General features: G+C 39.7%; 1 protein-coding gene across 1 annotated transcript in view; it reads left to right on the top strand.

Annotated features, from left to right (window-relative positions):
* slc41a2b (solute carrier family 41 member 2b) overlaps window positions 1–18543 on the top strand; it is a 41590-nt gene extending 23047 nt beyond the window's left edge. The window contains exons 9-11 of the mRNA XM_054624359.1: window positions 246–377; window positions 1807–1955; window positions 15214–18543. Of these exons, the coding sequence (XP_054480334.1) occupies window positions 246–377; window positions 1807–1955; window positions 15214–15399 (467 nt within the window). The 3' untranslated portion in view covers window positions 15400–18543. The remainder of the gene's footprint in view (window positions 1–245; window positions 378–1806; window positions 1956–15213) is intronic.
* The last annotated feature ends 323 nt before the right edge of the window (window positions 18544–18866 follow it).

Below are 18866 nucleotides of genomic sequence, written 5' to 3'. Positions count from 1 at the left end.
TCTGGTGACTAGTAGTTCTCTTGAATACCTATGTTGAATACACTTCCTGTAAGTCGCTTTGGATAAAAGCGTCTGCTAAATGACTGTAATGTAATGTAATGTAATGTAATGTAATGAACCCTGAAAATGCAGAGTATTGGTTGGTAAAATCTATCTATTTACCCAATGAATGATAATAATTAACTGCCATACTTTGTCTCTTCACTGACCTCACCTGACACTGAATGCTCTCCTATCTGCTCCAGGTATCGGGGGCAACCTGGTGGCTATTCAGGCCAGCAGGATCTCCACCCACCTGCATTTCCACTGTGCTCCGGGGGAGGTTCCCGACGAGGCCAAGGGCTGCTACTACCCCTGCCGCACGTTCTGGGGTTCAGGTTAGCAACACTGCTGGCAATTCAATAAAATCACACATAGGCTACAATAACTGTTAACAGCTGTCCAACTACTTTGTCCGTTCTTAATACTTGCTCCTTTTTGAACCCCTGACACACACAAATGATTTTATTCCTTTATTGGGTCTGCTATGTTGCGTGTGCGCGTGCATGCGTGCGTGTGTATTTTTTTTAATATATAAAATAAAAATAAAGAAAAACCATTGAATGAGAAGGTCCAAACTTTTGACTGGTACTGCGTATATATATATAGTACCAGTCAAAACTTGACATGATACATATATACAGTATATGTATCATGTCAAGTTCTTTCCTTTGGTATTCCTATCATTGTTGTACTTGTATAGTCACTACTGTTTTGTTTTAACAACAATAAAAAAAAAAAACAATAATGATACTTTACTGATAATTAGCGTTTAGAGTAGACTTTGATATTGAAGTCCATGGAAACGCTGTCACGATTGTAATGAGGCTTTAAATTGGGCATCAGCTTCACAGTTTGAGACTGTGTTTTTTCTGCTAGTCACATAGCAGTACTGCTGGCTCTCTGTCCCACCACGCAGGTAATTGCTGTGTCCTGTTGTCCCAGGTGTGAATGAATTCCTTGTTAGATGTCCAGAGTAAAATCCAGCAGGACTCCTGAATATTTGATTGCCAAAATATCAACTGATGCATTTTTTTTTTAAAGAGTACATGCACGTCTTCAGACAGTTTATTTTCTCCTGCAAATAAATGATCACAGCTGATCACATCAAGGCTTCATGTACAGATTATTTTAGTAATCGAGTATTCTTTCGATTTATCGAGTCATCAGATAAAGATTACTTTTCCTTTATGAAGGAGCAGTAGTTAATATACAAAAGAGAAAATAAGACGGTTTCCTTCTTAGAAAAATCATCATCAATTGTCATCTACAGCGGTTATATGTGGAAAAAAACAAAAAAGTTAACGGTTGTATTCTAAAAAAGAAAGCTAGTGGTGGAAGTAAAATATGTCATCTTTCCCTCTATCTATTCATGTTGCTATGAAAATATCTTTTTTTTTTTTACACTTTGAAGTGAAGCTCAAAGACAGACTGGAAGCCTGATCAATCAATACAGATACAGTTTAAAAGTTCAAAAACACATCTACAGCGGGATATTTGTGTAATTTAAACAGCTCTCTATGCAAGGTCTGCTTCACTAAGACAGATAACCCTCTCTAGCTACGGTTGGAAATACATTCAATGAATCAATGCAAACTGTTGCTTTCCTCCCATGGAGTCAGAATGTAAAATTACTTTTGATTCAGTAAAGGGGTGGTAAAGAAATCTGCATTTATGACTTTAAATTATCGAACTGCTCAAGTTTCTCAAGTATTTGTTTCAACCTGTCTCACATTCACGTTTGACCTCTGTTTTGCATTTTCTCAGGAGCCAACCATCGCTCCGCTCAGGTGCTGATCCTTTTGGTGATCCCTGGTCACCTGATCTTCCTCTACACCATCCACCTGATGAAGAGCGGACACACCACCCTGACCCCCATCTTTATGTCCGTCTACCTGGCTGCTGCCATGCTGCAGGTGAGCACGTGATGATGTGTGCCGGAATATGCAAGAAGCTTTTGCACTCTAAAATATTCAGGTTTCACATTTATGCTAATTATTTCACATAAAAATATTTAAGCTCAAGGGACATTTTTTCACAATCCAGAGTCTTAATATAGCAGACATGAAGCCTTCTAAAAAGAGAGTTTCATTTTTAAGCTCAGGTCTCACGTGATTAACCGTAACTCAAAGCGCTCATTTAGGCTTCAAGTCTATTATTTTGACAATACGTTTATTAATGGAGGTTGATGGCCAAAAAGAAACACAGAATAACTGTGTCTCTGAGCGGCTGCATGCACTCAGCTGTGTGATCATTTGCCCTGGTGAGGAGTAACCAGTCAATCAATGGCATTATCAAACAGGCAAATAAAAATGGTTTGTGAACGTATGAGTCACTGCAACCACGATTTTTGCCATGTTCCAAAAGCTCGTTTAGCTTTTTTAGTCTCATAAATAAACTAGCTGAAGTTCAAGAAAGGAAATGTTCTGACACCTTTTCTACGTATTAAAAAGAAAAATTTAATTGCACACCTTGTGAATTCAAGTTTTCTCTCTTTGAGAGAAGACAGGCTTCATTCAAACTCGACACACACCAAATGCAACTCACCAAAACCGTCTTTGTTAGTATTTCCACAAATGAACCCTTAATTCACAGAGTTAGATGTGGAAATATTCTGGCTCTTCACGATATTTTTTTTCAGCGATGTGCCAGCTGACCAGCGTCTCTCACTAGTTCCTCTGAGGCGGACCATTATATAAGCAAAATATAATGACCCAAAAACAACAATGTACTCAACCGATATTGCATAGCCGATATATTCATACATACATCAAATCACCCAACCCAACTGAACAAACGTGCATGGTTGTAGTGTGTATGGAACATGTGACTATTAATAACTTCCAAGCCTGTTTGAACTATTGCAAGGCTCCTTCTCCAGCGTTTTAACATAAGAGAAGAGACTTTACCTATGATTTGGTTCTGAATGGTGCATATGATTACCCTGAGTCGCTCTCCATAATCCGAGATTATGCAACACCAGTTTGCATTCAGAAATTCAGCAAGTTCATTTTTGTATCTCCGCAAGCTCATCTTACCTGCACTGTTGAATTTCCATTATTATTCACAAGCAAACATAATTCTTCTCGTCTAAGAAAGACGAATGTGAGGACGTGCGGTTCCTTCACAACACTCGTACTGAAGGAGGAGAAGCAGGTGTGTGTGTGTGTGTGTGTGTGTCCCGTTAATTCCTCGAGCGTCGTGGTTTCGGGCGTCGCCTGAAGGAATCTCACTCCTGTAGGTTTTGTTTCGGCAGAAGTTAAGATAATTCTGAAGGAACGACTTGTTGGTTATGAATGTCCTCTTTTACTTTTGCAGCTGCTCCAGAATCTGCGTCAGGGTCTGGAATTTGAAGAATTTAGTTGGCGTGTTTTTGTGTATGCATCGAATGGCTTTTGAAGGCTCCCTTAAATCTTTAATGCAGACCTGGAACATTAGGATGTTATCCTTCCCACTGGAAACTTTCCAAATCAATTAAGTCTGTAGCAAGAAGAGCTGCTTTAAGGCGCTTCAGTCCCAGATGGATTATCCAATGGCAGAGAGACAGGCCCAGAGAGTTCCTTCACATCTTCGCTAAAGAGAGCATACTATATTGATGGGACTTTAGAACCTTAAACACCACTTTCCTTTTTGTTTTTTTTAAATGTTTGACATGGTTTACAAGCCGGGCCAGGCTACCAGGCAGACAAGACGCTGTATGTCAGAATAATTCATCAACTTCTTTCTTGTGTTGTTGATCCAGGGAAAGTCTGTGAATGAGGGGTTCTGCATGGTGTCACAGCAGCAAGGTCTTTATGGGAATGATTATTTATTGAAGCATGCCGCAGAAATTACTTATAGAGTTGTATCTGCTTTGTCATGAATGTTTTGGCTCAGACACACACAGAATAGCAGATGTTAATTAGATGTAATACTAACTTTAGGTTTTCTCATCGAGAGTTACAGAAATCGCTTGATTGCAGTGAATTGCCTCAAAAGGTTGTGCAACAAAATATTAAGTTAAGGGTACCATCATTTTTGTCCAGGCCATTTTCATTAGTTTGTTTTTTAAAATGATTCTGTTGAACCACAATTCAAAAGCAATGTCGGATTTTCATTGGTTCATTTTCAGTCAATTTTTATTTATTATTACTTTTGTCAGTTTCAAGTCATTTCAGTGACCATTGTGGGTTTTTCTTTCTTTACCAACAATTTTGTCCACGTGTGTACATTCCTTTATAACAGTTTGCATTATGTTACTGTTTTTTTGTTAGGAGGTTAAACCGTTCATAATTCTTTAGAATATTTAATGAAGTTTCTCGCCCACAACTCCATTATAGAAGATTACATTTGAACACATCCTGATAGCGTTAGAAATGACCTTTGCTAAATGCTCATTTTTACTGCAAAAAATCCTGAACGCATCATAATGTCAATCAGTGTCATCTCCAGTTAGTAAGTATGTTCCAAGCACTGTGATTTAACAATACTACTACTTAAAGCTATTGTTTCCGTCTCAGTTGTCAAACGTGAGCCGATGGAGCTCACTAGCAGGTACCTGCTTTAGTCTAGCATTGTGCACTACTTTTTTTGTCTGCGGTTCACTTTTAACGAGGATTCAGAGCCGAGCTAGCCTGTCTATCACCAGGAAGGGGAATTTAGAATACATTCTGGGAACTATTGCACTCTGTAGCGAAGGAATGGGCCTGATGTCTTTATCTTTCTAGAAACAAATGTGTGGCTGTTTGAGGACTATGAGCAGGGTGTACTTGCACAGTGGCTCCTCTCCACCTATACTCCAACCCAGGAGCTAATGATGGTAATAAACATTCTGCCACTCTCATCATATCGTCCAACAGTAAACTCAAAAACGAGCTCGGCGGTAATTTATAGCCCCTGACCTGCACGGGGAACATTCATTTTTAACGATTTCCACGTTTGCAATAAGATTGTTTGTAAACTGGGTGATAGAGACATTTAAAGAGGCCTGGTTAAGACAGTTGAATGAGGCGGACAGCAGCATTAGTTCTGGCTGTCAGGAGTCTCAGTCAGTGCCCTGGTGTGGTGTATTACTAAATCTCTGAAAAGTGAAATCACCGTACCCATTCAGATGTATTTCATCCAATGTCCTGCTGTAACCCCAAGCAAAGAAATGAATGTTTTATTCACACATGACCTGCGTCTCAAATATCCAATTGCCTGAAAACTCACATCCATTTGGGATTCAATATAAGCAGACCCTATGTTGTAGTTTCAGATTTTCCTCTCTGTGCCCTACATTGGGTCAGACACAATTTGGCAGAGATGTCTGTAACAGCAGCCAAATTTGATAATGTCACAGTAAGTACTGTAACCGTCTGTTTCTTTAATAGCAAGTGATAAGCAGAAATTGCACATGCTGCGGTTTTGATGATGTTCCATTTAAAGAGAAAGCCGCAGAAAATTAGGGGAGAAATTGAAACATTTCTGCCGAATAGCCAGAAGAGTCGTTGTGATATCTGTGCGAGCCTCACGGCACAGTGAGAAGAAAAAGAAGAAGAAGAAGAAGAAGAATGCAGTTAAATTAACTTGAGTTTTGCATATTTTGGCATGCAGTGGCTGGTGGTTTTGCAAAAATCCATAGTTAATAAATAAAAATGGAGGACATGCCACACAGGAGAAGAAAACATAGCTGAAACAATACACAAGACAACATGGTTTAACAATAGCCTCCAGTATACTCAGACAAAGAATGAGGCAATGCAAAATAAACCCAGGCAACGTATTGCAATAAGCCACAGAGGTGTCAAAGGAAAAAAAGAGAATAGTAGTTCCAAAGTTTGGCAGTCAAGAAACTCTGAAAAGGGTACGCAAAGTTTCCCCCGATAAATATGCATTACTATGGTAATGTAACGTTTCCTGGGACATTTAATATGACTGAGGTCAGAAGTCATAAGGTGGGTACACGTTAAGATACAAACCAATAATAGCTGCGTTAAAGGCCGTTTAGCAAAGGGTGAACATCTCTTGCCCTGAAGCCAAAAACCTCATTACTTCAGTGGAGGCTGGGTATCAGATGCTATCAGCGTCATCTCCACAGATCAGGAAGCCTGCACATCTATCTGCCGCTTGATCTCTCGACTGTCAGCAGAGCTTTTCGGTCCTCAAAGCACTCAGTAAGGCACATGCAAACTAAATATAACAGGGCTCCAATATAATCTATTCTAAAGATATGAACATGCTACATGACAGAACCCTCTCTTTCTCTACAGTGCTATGCTAGATCACTCTAGGTTTGGAATCCACATTTTTGGGGGATAAGCTCTTGTGTGTTTCTCTTTATCTGCATTTAACTGCTGTGATTCTCTGAAGAATTGAATTGAAACGTTTAAAAAGCATAAGCAAAATCTCAATTTTAGATAGATAATTAATAATACATTTTAGAAGATACTACGCACTTAAATATCAACCTAGAAAAAATGAAAATGTGACATTAAAGAAGGAAAGCCATATTACAGTAAATGAACAAGGATTGTAGCCTATTTGTAACACAACAAACACGTGACAAAAAACAAAAACAGTACTGCATTCTTGTAGTCCATTTTTTTAACTTGCATCATGAGAAATGTAAACAGCAGCTACAAAAACAATTCTCCGGGCTGATAACATGGCCGACATCTTTAACATCAGGACAAACATTGTCCATCAACTTTGACTGTGTTTTAGCACCAAGCATCATGATGTAAACACAGAGTCCACCTCCTCTCGTCCCACGGGAGTCCTGCTCTCTGTCCTGATGTCCACCTGTCAAGTTCAGCTTGATCCGGGATGAACGATGGATCCAGGTCTCTGTGAAGCTCTCCTCCCTCTCCTCCCCCGGGTACTGTTTTTGCACAGTTACAGGCATGAGAAGACACACAGGAGGTTGTTTCACCTTGTGTAGGACCTTGTAGACCAGACACACATGCTGCAGAATAGACCACTTGAGTTGAAATGTAAGATTGATCGGTTATCCCTTTTTTTCTTCTTTGCTGAGAAAAAAAAGTGTGAAATGAGCAAAGTATAGCTCGCCGAGACAAATGTTTAGAATTAGATGATCCAGGAGTGGCAACAGATGGTGCATGAGAAAAAAAATACTTTAAAATCTCAACAAGACTTAGATTGAGAGTTAGAGGGTCGCTGCAGTAGAACAGCAGAAGGGAGCTGTTGATGAATTCAGAGATTTTAAATTTTTAAATAGGATGCGTCTGCCTCAGACTGCTGTCTCTGTGAGAGCTGGAGAGGATGCACGGTACGGCTGTATGAGACAGTTTGATGTGCGATGTTGATGGATGAAGTGTGCAGGCACCAGGAACGAGAGAGGTCCTATACATGAACCAGTGTCTTGGGACACTGGGAACAATTGGTATCATTTTGGGTGGCTCCCTTTAAAGAAGGAAACAAAGAAAAAGTCATAAGAATTTGGGGATGTATTTGCCGGCCGAACATCGGTATTGGCATCTGTAGTCATCTGCTTGACGGTGATGTCCTGCCGCCACTAGTCTAGTAGTAACTAATGCAGATGGTGTTATTCTCTTGGACAGATAAATAAATACAAATCTAAAAATGCTTTAATGGGTCGCCAAATATACTGACGGCTGTTAACCCTCTGAAACCCAAGCAGTTTTGGAGCGTATTTTTCTCTGTGGTCTTGATTTTGACTGCAATATAAAAGTCCTGCCCCTCAATGGAAACAGAACAATCATGACTAGAAGTAGAGAGAACCCAAACATGTCTTCTGCATAGTATAACACAGTAACAATGCCATAAATCATAAGAAATAAATAAATGCTAGTTGAATGCCTTTAATCATTCATTTTACAAAAAAAATGGACAACAATGGAATCTATATATCCAACATTTTTCCAAGTGTTACCAATGTTGGGGAAAATAACGGAGGCTCCACGTGCTATAGCAGCTGAAAAAGACCTTTGAAGCGATTCTTTTTTCCAGATTGTATCTTTTTCATGTGAAAGGAGCTTATATAGACTGTTTCATGAATTTGTAAGATTGAATTTGTGCTCATTCAAAGACAGAATGCAGAATAACTTAAAAGCAGTTCAGTCGTTGTTTTTATAATAAAGTCTTTGTTTTCCCAGGCACAAACGGGAAATAAATAACTACAAAAACAAAATAACCCCCAAAACATCTTTATATATATATATATATATATATATATATGAAATGGACTGGAGCATCCCTAATAATGAAATACCTGAGTCTGTGTGTATTCAAATTGTTCTGAGCATAATTGTATTCAAGTCATGAACTAGAATACTTTATTAAACAATATCGGATCAGAAATGTGAAACAGCTTTTAAGGGTCTGCAAATCAAGCATTTCAGTTAGCAGTTGTTTTCGAAGGGTGCAGTGAAATTACGTTTTTTCCCAGATGATAAATACCTGCAGTGTTCTAAAGGAGCCAATACTGTGACATTAAGCGATCGGGTTCTTTCAGGCAGGATTTGCAAGTTTCTCTGAGTGCAGGATTTAGGGTTATGTGTACTTCTGCATACTTCAGTGATGCACAGTAGCAGAGGGGGCTCAGAGAAGTCAATGTGAGCAAACAAGAGGGGACTTTGTGTCAGAGAGAGCAGTTTAAAATAGGGATTTATTTGAGTCAATGCACACAGTACATATAAGATTACGTATAATTCCATTCACATAAACTGAGGCCTTGCTTAAACATTCACACAGACATTCCCTGAATGCTCTGCCGTTTGCCATCAATCATTTAGACAGTAATGAACGTGGCTGAGATGAATTCAAAGAGTTTCAAAATCCTGTCTCGCATAAAATTAACCGTTGTGCAGTGCCTCGTTGTGCAGAGTTATCCAAACTCCTGGATGCATTGAAGCAGCCTTTCTGAATCTCATTTCATTATCTCAGCAGAACCTGAAGTAAAACACTCCAGTGCAACCCCTTATGTGTGTTTTTAAACGTGATTCCATTTTGCGGTCTTGACGCAAAGCTTACAGGATTTACAGGATTGACAGTTTTTTGGTCCCAATTCCAATACATCCTTTTAATATTGCAATATCTGCAGATACCGAGTCCGATACAATATTATATTTACCTAAATGACGCCGCTGTCCAGTGCTCATGAAGTAACTGTAATCAGTCCCAATTGAAGTAGTACTGTATTGGTAATTGATTAAAAAAAACAATTTAGCCTTTTACTTCCATGGAATTGCTTTGCTGTAGTGGTGCATAACATTAAACATAGAAAGTGACATTTTATTTAAATTTAAGTATTAAAAATGGACAAAATATAATAAAATAACAATATGAAAGATATTGTTAAAAAAAAATGTCAGAAATTATAAATATAGAATAGAAGAAAAATATGATTAAAAAATATAAAAAAAAACGACTGTATAAATATGTAGAATATACCTGATATTATAATGGAAGAGCTGTGCAGTTTTTAGAAGCAGTTATTCAGCGCAGACATGTTTGTCAAAGGAATGTACAAAGGATCACAGTATAATAAATCATTTGAAATTCATCAGCCAGTTCGAGAGTGTTCAATAACCGCAGGCGTCTGTTACTCCACCCGTCAACAGCAAGTACAATTTTGGTCATCCAGGTACGAGTTGTAAAGCACCGACTAAAGAATAGAAGATTCTAGCTGAATGATTTTGTTCACTGAGGGACGAATCCTCAAAGAATGGATGGCAGCTGCTGATGGCACCATTTGCAACAGCTATCTGCCCCCTTCTCAAGGTCATTTTAACAAAAGATATTGCACTCATGATATTACAGTGCAAACACTTAGAGTATAAAGCTTAAAGTTTTGCAGCTGATATCCAAAGTAAAAATGCGCTGGAGGAGATGGAGCGGTTTTGAGGAGTGAGAGTCAGCAGACTAACTTACTCAATTACTTTTCATGTCATAACTGTCACTGCCTCCCAAAATAAAAGAGTTTAAGCAGACATCCCTTTTAAATTAGATTAAGTTATCACCAACTCGCTAAAGATGCTTCAGATGTCACTGTCACTGCGTGTCTATTAGTGCTGATCTTTGTGAATTCAACTGTTTTTGCAATTAGCCTCATTTGCATAGAAAGGGGCCAATGTTACCCCATTTTAAATACGTGCAAATATCACTGCAGCACTTAGACGCAGTACAAAGGTACTATAATAAAGTACTTGGACACAGTTTATTTTTGTCTTGTTTGTGCATGTTTAGCGTCTGCAAAAGCAAGCACCCTGGTGTCAGAGCTCATGGTCTATCACACCATTGCACACCTGTCATTTTTCCCGATTGGGCACTCTTCGTTTTCTCTCGCATATGCAGCAAAAAAAACTCATATGGGAATGGCTGATATAAAGCAGCTGATCAGGTTTATTTCACCAAATACTGATTCATAGAAATATGCTTGGATCGGTCCTGGCGATGACACGGTCACTAATCTTTAAGAGCAAGTCAAGTCATTTTCTTGGGGGCAAGTACAAGTCCCAAGTCTTTGCAAGGACCTGCAGCAACACACCCACACTATTCAGTGTTTTCTTAAAGCTTTTTTTGGTCAAATATGTGAACTGAACGGCTGCCAAGTAATGTCCAATCAGTCTACCGGAATTAGAATCAGAGACCCAAGCAATGTGTAAACTTGAACCCATTCCCAGAGTGTCAGCCTCCAAATGTCTTAAAATAAAATCCAGCCACTCGCCCATAAATAGAACGGAACAATTAGACTTATATAGCCATTTGAGAGCGTCAATTATACCAATGCCCAAATCTCACAAACAGGCATTTCTCATCAAGTTCACGTGAGTCACAAATGAATCACAAGTTTGTTCGATTAAGAAGTTTGTGAATCTGACTTCTAACACTGGTAAGAGCAAATTTGCAGAAAAGAGCAAGAGAGGTTTAGGATAGTAATCAAACCATAACTTTGCCCACGGCCTGACCAACAGGTTTGTATAAACGCATAAAAGAGTTTTTGAAGTTGCTACAACAAAGAACATTCCCCAAACACTGCATGATGGCACACAGCAAAGCATGAAACTTTGTCAGCCCTAATTTAGCCCAGGCTTCTGTCCAACTCTGTTTGTTAGAGAGCCAGAGGAATTGAATTCAACCCATTCTGTTCCCAGCATCCACAACAAACTGAGCAACGGTCAAACTCCCTTTTTCCGCTGTGTATTTCTGCCACCTGAGTAAGTGGTGTGTAATTGGAAAAATTGACACAATGGCGAGCGTGGCCATCTCAGAAGATCAAACAGCTTTATCTTGCAGACGCTCAAGCGTGATTAAGGGACTGAATACAGAGACAGAGAAAGAGACTGCCTGATGGATTACCACTGTGTTATAGTTGTCTCTTTCATTTTTCATTGGTTTTTGCAAAATGTGGGAATTAGATGCATCTTAATCCTTGAAAAGCTAACTGCCTGGAACTTCTCACAAGTTTCTCTCTGTCTTTGCCTTCCTTTCTTTGTTATTCTGAGGAAAGAACTAAATGAATATTGTCAATGGGAAGCTCTGCACTGTCAATGACCAATTGTAGTTGACAGCAAGTGATGCTACAAACAATCAGCTATTGTTCTGACGACGGATAAACATGGAGAAATACATAATTGAGGCTTGCGTGTCGTGCATGAAGTGGTCGAAGTGGTCGCAGCGCTTGGTCGTGCTCTTAACTTTTTTGAACTATGCACCCGCGATCAGAGCTTTTCAGCAGTGACTGTCACAAATATTCACTTTAGAAATAAAAAAATAAACTCTAAAACTTCTACTAAGAGGATTTTTTAAAAGAAGAGCGATCGTTTTCAAATCTTCTAGAAACCGGAGGAACAAATCTACATTGGATTTAATATTTTCACAGCCAAATCAAATCGTTTACATGCTCTTCAACCTTAATTTCTTTATAATGCATGTATTACTTGACTTGTTTCTTTACAGGGCTTGTACACAGACAATAAAGTAGTCAATTTATATAAGTTATGAGTTTAGAGTTCATTACAATTCCTCCTCTGCGTTGTCGAGGTTGGTTTATGGCATTTTGCCGGTTACACTCGTCTTCTTGTTTATTCACAGTAAATTAAGCTTGTAAGCCCTCTGACGTTTCTTAAAATAATGAACAGTACAGCGCGCTGAGCATAAATGCCTTTGTGCGTGCTCGGAGTATAAACAAAAATGAAGCCTTCAGTGGGGTAAGGGGCTGTATTTTGGGGGTTCTGGTGTAGCCAGAGGATATCCAGGCCAAGACTTCCTGTTTTGTTTACAGTCGATTAGCAATTTGAGATGAAAGACTGCGGTTGAGAGACAACATGTGCGACCAGATTGTTTCATAAGTCGCCAGTTTACAAGTTCATTTTACACCAATAATAAGCTAAATCATTGTCAGATGAGTAACCGGTGGGTTCCCAGATGGTATTGTAGTAGTGTTTTTATTCAGCCATCAAACACAAAACCATGAGTGAAGCCTGAATACAATCTAGTATACAATATGACTGAAAAGGCAGATGCAGAAGCATAATGCTTATATATGTCTATCCTACATTCTTATCAATCAAGCTGCCATCAAGAAAATACTTGTGACTTGTGAGATTACTTTGTGTTCATGAACATTTTATCCCTAGAGAACTGAAATGAACTAGAGGGGTTTAAGCGTGATTTTTCTTTTCTTTTCTTCAGATACCTTATTAACTTTATTAAGATTGCATTTAGGCCGATGCGTTCCGCCTCTTTGACGCGATTGGTCGATACAACTCGGCCTACAAATTATTATAAAAACTATGTCTTGTTGTTATGCAGAATCGTTAAGCAACAGGACAAGTTTATAAATTCAATAGTTTATAGAGATTAAGCTACAGTGCAACAATTGCTACAGCTAAGAGGACGTCATCATCAGCATAAGAGTGTCAGCACTGTGGACAGTCGGGTTTAAAAGCTTATTGTTCCCCTGTGAGACGCTTTCATCGTATCATGACTGCACATTATTGGACTGGAAAGCAGGAGGCCATGTCGTTCAACAGGATAACACGTTCCATCACAAAATCTCCCCCTCGTTCAAAGACTAGTGGGGCTGTCAGCAGGTTATCAGAGCTCATATATTATGAGCTCTGTGTGTTTTTCTAATGAAATGATATATTGACATAATCAATTATCCCCGCTACCTCCTGATACTATCGTTGCTGCTTTTATTACCCAGCATGTTAATATCTTCCGATGACTGCCATCCTTTTTTTGTTTTTAGAATGTTTGCACACAGCTCCGGACAGCTCATTTCCTCTTAAATTATAGACTCGTCCTTATCTTTTAATAGACTTCTCTTTTACTCTCGCCAGCGTTGCCTTCATGCGTGGAAACTTGAATTATGAATAACTCTCTTAACTTGTCTCTCGGTCGCTGCTCCGTCCATTACTCCTTCTCCTCTCTGTCCCCACTACAGTTTAAGTGTTTATGGCGTTCTGCGCAGCATTTCAAAGCACTTATTCCACCCAGCCTTGATAACACAAGCTTTTTCTTGTCTCCATCTTGCTATTCTTTCTATTCTTTGGTTAGGGATTGCACTCACACTGCCTCTCCTTATCTTCTTTTCTTTTGCCACGTTAGTCTTTGCGTTTGTCATGAAAAGCCCTGCTAAACGAGTCAAAAGGAATGAGAAAAGGGAATATAGAGTTGCTAGATTCATCTCTAAAACACATTAGGAAAATGGGTAACCTGACAACAACAATAACCATTCTTTTTATTATTATCACCATTATTGTCATTAAGAAGAGTTTATAGCCAAGCTAGTTGCTCTGTGATGCTGCATGCACGATGTTGCTGTGAGCTAAATGCTAACGACAGCAGGCTAACATGCTCGCAGTTACAATGGTAGCATTTGGATGTTTAGCAGGTATAATGTTTACCATGTTCAGCCTCATAGTTCAGCCCAAAGACTACATGACTAGTACAAAAAGAAGTGGAGGTAACCATCGTGACATCACCCATTGGTTTTGGCTGTCGCCATCTTGTCTTTTTGGAGCCAGAAGTGACCATATTTGGACGAGAGGGTGAAGCTGGGAAGCGATACACATTGCAAAGCCTCGATCCTTATCGACAGGTCGCTGTGCAACGATTAACAAGTTGGAACAAAAGATGGAAACTCCATCAACAAAGAGCAGCCGGACCAAAACTCTTACCACAGTGAGCAATCAACGCCCAATTATCGGAGCTTTTGCAAAGGCAACAAAATATAAAGGTGCCTGTCAAGGGTGGCGAGACTGTACGAAGGCAGTTACTACTAGTTGATCTGATTATAGATGCTCTTGTGTAAATACATTACAGTACATTGTGGCCAATTATGTGTATTGCCACATGTAAATCTCCATTCTGCAGATATTTATATATATATATATAGATAGATAGATTTTTTTTATTTTCGTGTCATGCACAGAATGTGCCCAACCCTCATGGGTTTACAAGACACCAACAATACAGCTATATATATATATATATAAATATCTGCAGAAAAAAAGCTAAAGGGACTTTCATTTTGTATATCCTTGTTTTTCTTAAAGCAATCCCCCCCACCACCACCACCACACACACAAACACACACAATATTTCTTTTTGTTTTTAGGTTGTACCGCAAAGAAGTTAATCATATCAAAAGATTTGTATTTCTTATTTATAATGCAGTATTCTTAGTGCAAGGTATAATTGGATTCCTAAAGGAAAAGTTTGACATGTTGGTAAATACGCTTATTAGTCATCTTAGCTTTGCATGAAAGCTGGAAACAAATTAACCAACCAGTACCTCTGAAGCTCACTAATGAAATGATTAAATGTTTGTTCCTATAAAACCCAAGCATAAATATAACTCTTATGTGCTGATCTATTTCTTGTTTGTGACCATTTGCCAGGCAGCTAGTGGAAACACCAGGATGTAACGGTTTCAGGTCTCTGCTAAGCTAAGCTGCTGGCTCCAGCTAAATATTACCATGCAGACATAAGAGTGGTGTCAATTTCCTCATCAAACTGTCATCAAGAAAGCAAAGAAGAGTGTTTCCCATAAACGTCGTATTTATTCCGTTTAAAATAATCGATCATTTCTAGGATTAATTCCCGCTCTATGTTGACTGATCTTTTCTGCCTGCTCTTTCTGAGAGAAGTGACAACATAGGCCTCCCGCAATATCCTCACATTAGTAGGTCACAGTCAAATCCCCCTGTCCTTCTCTTCCAGGTGTTGCTGTTGTTGTGTATATCAGACTGGATGGTGCACTCCATGTGGCGGAGTGGCAAAGATCCGGACAGTTTTTCCATCCCTTACCTGACGGCTCTGGGCGACCTGTTGGGCACCGCCCTGCTGGCGCTCAGCTTCCACTTCCTGTGGGTCATAGGAGACCAGGACAGCGATGTGGGCGACTGAGGCGGGCCACCTTTGACAACAAGGCATCGATGGTGGCAGAAAGAAAAGCCCAGCCTCTGCCACCCGACTATTCAATCCCTTAAGCCTTGTGGGAACGTGGGTGCTCTCTGCCACTGGCCAGCACATTCCTCTGCTTCACCTCACTTCAACCACATGATGGTTTTGAGAACTATTTTCTGCCCTTGGTTTTTTTTTTTCGACATACAAAAGACATTATATTCCAAAAATTTAGACTGTTCTCAGCACAGATTTTGATCTGCATAGTTTGCACCAGAGCACTTGCATATTTTATTGCCAGTCTTGCTAAGAGGAGCAGAAAAACCTCCCCCACAGCATTGCCGCTGCTGGCAAGGTGGTTAACTCTGCCAGCCAAGCATTGGTTGGAGGTCTTCTGCTTCAAAAAATCTCTTTTGTCGGTCTATATTTTGGGGATTTACCACCCACCGTGTCACAAACTCCATTACCTGCCTTGTGTGTTACGGCTTTGCAACATCAAGTCAGTGGAGGGACACATAGACGACTACGGTGGAGGTTTATCCAAGATCAAGTGAACAAACGCTTTGAGCCCATGTTAGCAGGTCTACCAGCACCAGGGTTAGGAGGGAAAAGCATACATTTGTTCGTTTATCCCCTTTTTTATGTGTCTGTTTTTCCCAGTATCCAAATCTGCTCTTTCCGTACACAACAGTTCTATTTTCCCTTTTTCAGTATTTTTAGTTCCTCCACACTGTTCCCTGCAAGGCTAAGGCTGGAACATTGCTCCCGGCTGCACATAATCCAACATGCACGAAGCATTTCTGCGACTGAATTTATGTTTTATACGTACAGAAGGAAACTTTTTTTTTTTCCTCATTTGTTTTTTCAAACCTTCCTCCTGACTGGATGTTGGATTAGGGGTTCCCAACTTTTTTGGTAGACCAGCAAGTAAATCAAGTCCATTCTCACAGACCAATTCTATAGCGCTTTATTCTGAATTTAAATATTTTCTATCAAGATTCAGTGCGCTGAATGATGCTAACATAGGGACATGGACGAAATTACAAAAAATGCAATAAATTGATAATGTTAAAAGTCATTAAGTTAAAGTTCGAAAGTTCCTGGCCCGCCAGCCAACACTGCATGTTACCAAGTTGTTCAGAATTGACCCTTCACTAAACCCCTCCCCCTGAACAGTGATTGTCCAATCATTTCTTAGCAACTGTAACTGGGCATGTCAGGTCTGTACAGCCAATCTTTGGATTCCTCCAGTGGTGTGCACGGTTGCTTACATGGTATAGAAAAAGTTTGGATAAAGGTTTCTTCAATTACCATTCCTAAACAAATCCCATAAGAGCGTAAGGAATGGATTTCACATTGTTTTTCTCTGCTATAATGCTAGCTGCAATCGTTAGCATGCTCGGCTAACTAGCTTACTACCTACAGTAATAACAGAGCATTACCTCCAGGGCTCAGAGTCAGGGTTTTATGACTTACAGTAGTAGCACATTACTCTGAGAAGTTAACGGTAACGTTAAAATGCCCCGTTCACGACTAGCACATCCACTGTGTAGTTGATATTTACTGGAGTTGATCAAGTTTAGAGTCCAGAAACCCCGGCAATGTTTCAGGGTTATGTTAGAATGAAATAGTAGTCTGATCTCCTTTTATCATACAAACTAACTAGCGTATTTACTTATTTAGTGTTGCGTGTCTTTTATGCCAGTTGAAGGCTAGCTTCAGTGTTACTCAAGTGCTCTTTGGCGTATGTCGTTAATTGGAACTGACTAACTAGGAGAAGTTTATCCTCTACTTCGTAGACGCAGTGGAACAGGAATTTGGTAGGAGAGAGTCGTTGAGCGCCGGAATAAGTTAAGGAAAGTTCGACTTTGATGTGTAGCGCGTTGCAACCATCATGTCGCACAAAGTGTCGGACATCAGTTTGTAGCTTCGTGTTGCCGGCTTCCATTGAAAATGACTTGGAGCCTGTAGCTTTGTCTCTCGTCGTGGGAACACAGCATTAGCCTCAGTCTTTAAGCATTATATCATGTATGTACTACAGCCATCATTTGATCAGATAAAGACAGCGCTTTCAACCAACTCATGAATTTACCATGAGCTTAATTAGCTTAGCTAGCTAGCTATCTACAGCCCAGCAGCAGTTGTCATTGAATGTCATTCAGCAAAATAGGTGAAAGAAACTAAGAGGAACGGGGCTTAGTGAATGGGCAATTATTGCTTTATGTCAACCAATCCACAGATACAGTTACTTTATGTTTATCTTTGCATCTCTCAGCCTTAGCCTCCTGATATTATGTAAATGATAACAGCACTTCTCTGAATCATGCAAAATCTAACCATGAAATCTTCTGTATATGGCGTCAACCTCCTGTGATCCCTCTGTTTCATGTCCTTTGTTTGTTTGTTTGCCCTGTCAGTCATGCACACAGAGTGGAAACTTTAGCGCCTGTAAAGCGGGAAATAAACTAAACATTCCACAGCGGGTGTTCACACGCTAACCACACGCTGTTTACAGTGCACGTATGCATAGTATCTACATGCATGCACACAACTAATCAGCCGTTTTCATGTCAGCGTAGGCTGATTTTCTTATCATTTCTGATTCATGTAATCGGTCGAAACATAACCCGATTAAACACCAGATTTTGTTCACTTTTTTGGAATTATGTTTTTAAAAGGTAAATCGGTCCAGATGAAGCCTCCTGATTACTTAATTAGTCTCTCTGATTCCAGGAGAAATTACAACTTTCTTACTTAAAGATGAACTAAATCAAACCTCCTCCTTAATCTCAGCAGCATATTGTGTGCACCTGAACGTTAGCTCTGATCAACTCCAATATGTGCCTCTTGAGATTCACTGGTTAACAAGGTATTTCTCTCCTTCACGCCATTAATGCAATTTTCTTTCTACAGCATTATAATACTGCTCTATGAATTCCTTTTGTACTCACTTTCAGTTCTAGGACGATGACTATTGTATTTTTGAGGAGTTTCATTATAGAGGGGTTTCATTTTAATTGCTGGCATGAAACTACTTCTTGGGAAAAGTTGTCAGAATCTAGAGGGTGACGTAAATTTGCTATGAAACCCTTTATTTCTGTTTGTGGCTCATGTGGGCCAAAACCGTCTAAATAAATGTCTTTCGACCAAAAAGCATCTCATTTGTGGTTATTTTTTGTGGACGGGTTTAGCTGATGAGTGGCCGTCCTCTTATCCACTTGGGCACACAGCGGCAGTCATTACTGCACTGAAAGGGGAAGACAGCTGTCACACCCTGAATGCAGCAGATGAAAGCTCACAAATTGAGCCAGGGAGGAGAAGCAGGAGTAAAAATTTCCCTTTCGTTTGCCAGAAGTAAGTCCTAGATATTATCTACATGCTCCGGCAGTCTCCATGACAACATGACCAGGCAATGCTCAAACCTCTTTTCTTGACCTAACTGTTTGGGGAAAACATGCATTTCTTCACAG

The sequence above is a fragment of the Anoplopoma fimbria genome, chromosome 23 (genome assembly GCF_027596085.1).
Source record: "Anoplopoma fimbria isolate UVic2021 breed Golden Eagle Sablefish chromosome 23, Afim_UVic_2022, whole genome shotgun sequence".
Taxonomy (NCBI): domain Eukaryota; kingdom Metazoa; phylum Chordata; class Actinopteri; order Perciformes; family Anoplopomatidae; genus Anoplopoma; species Anoplopoma fimbria.
Note: the sequence above shows the minus strand (reverse complement) of the source record. Positions and strands in the feature narration are given on the sequence as shown.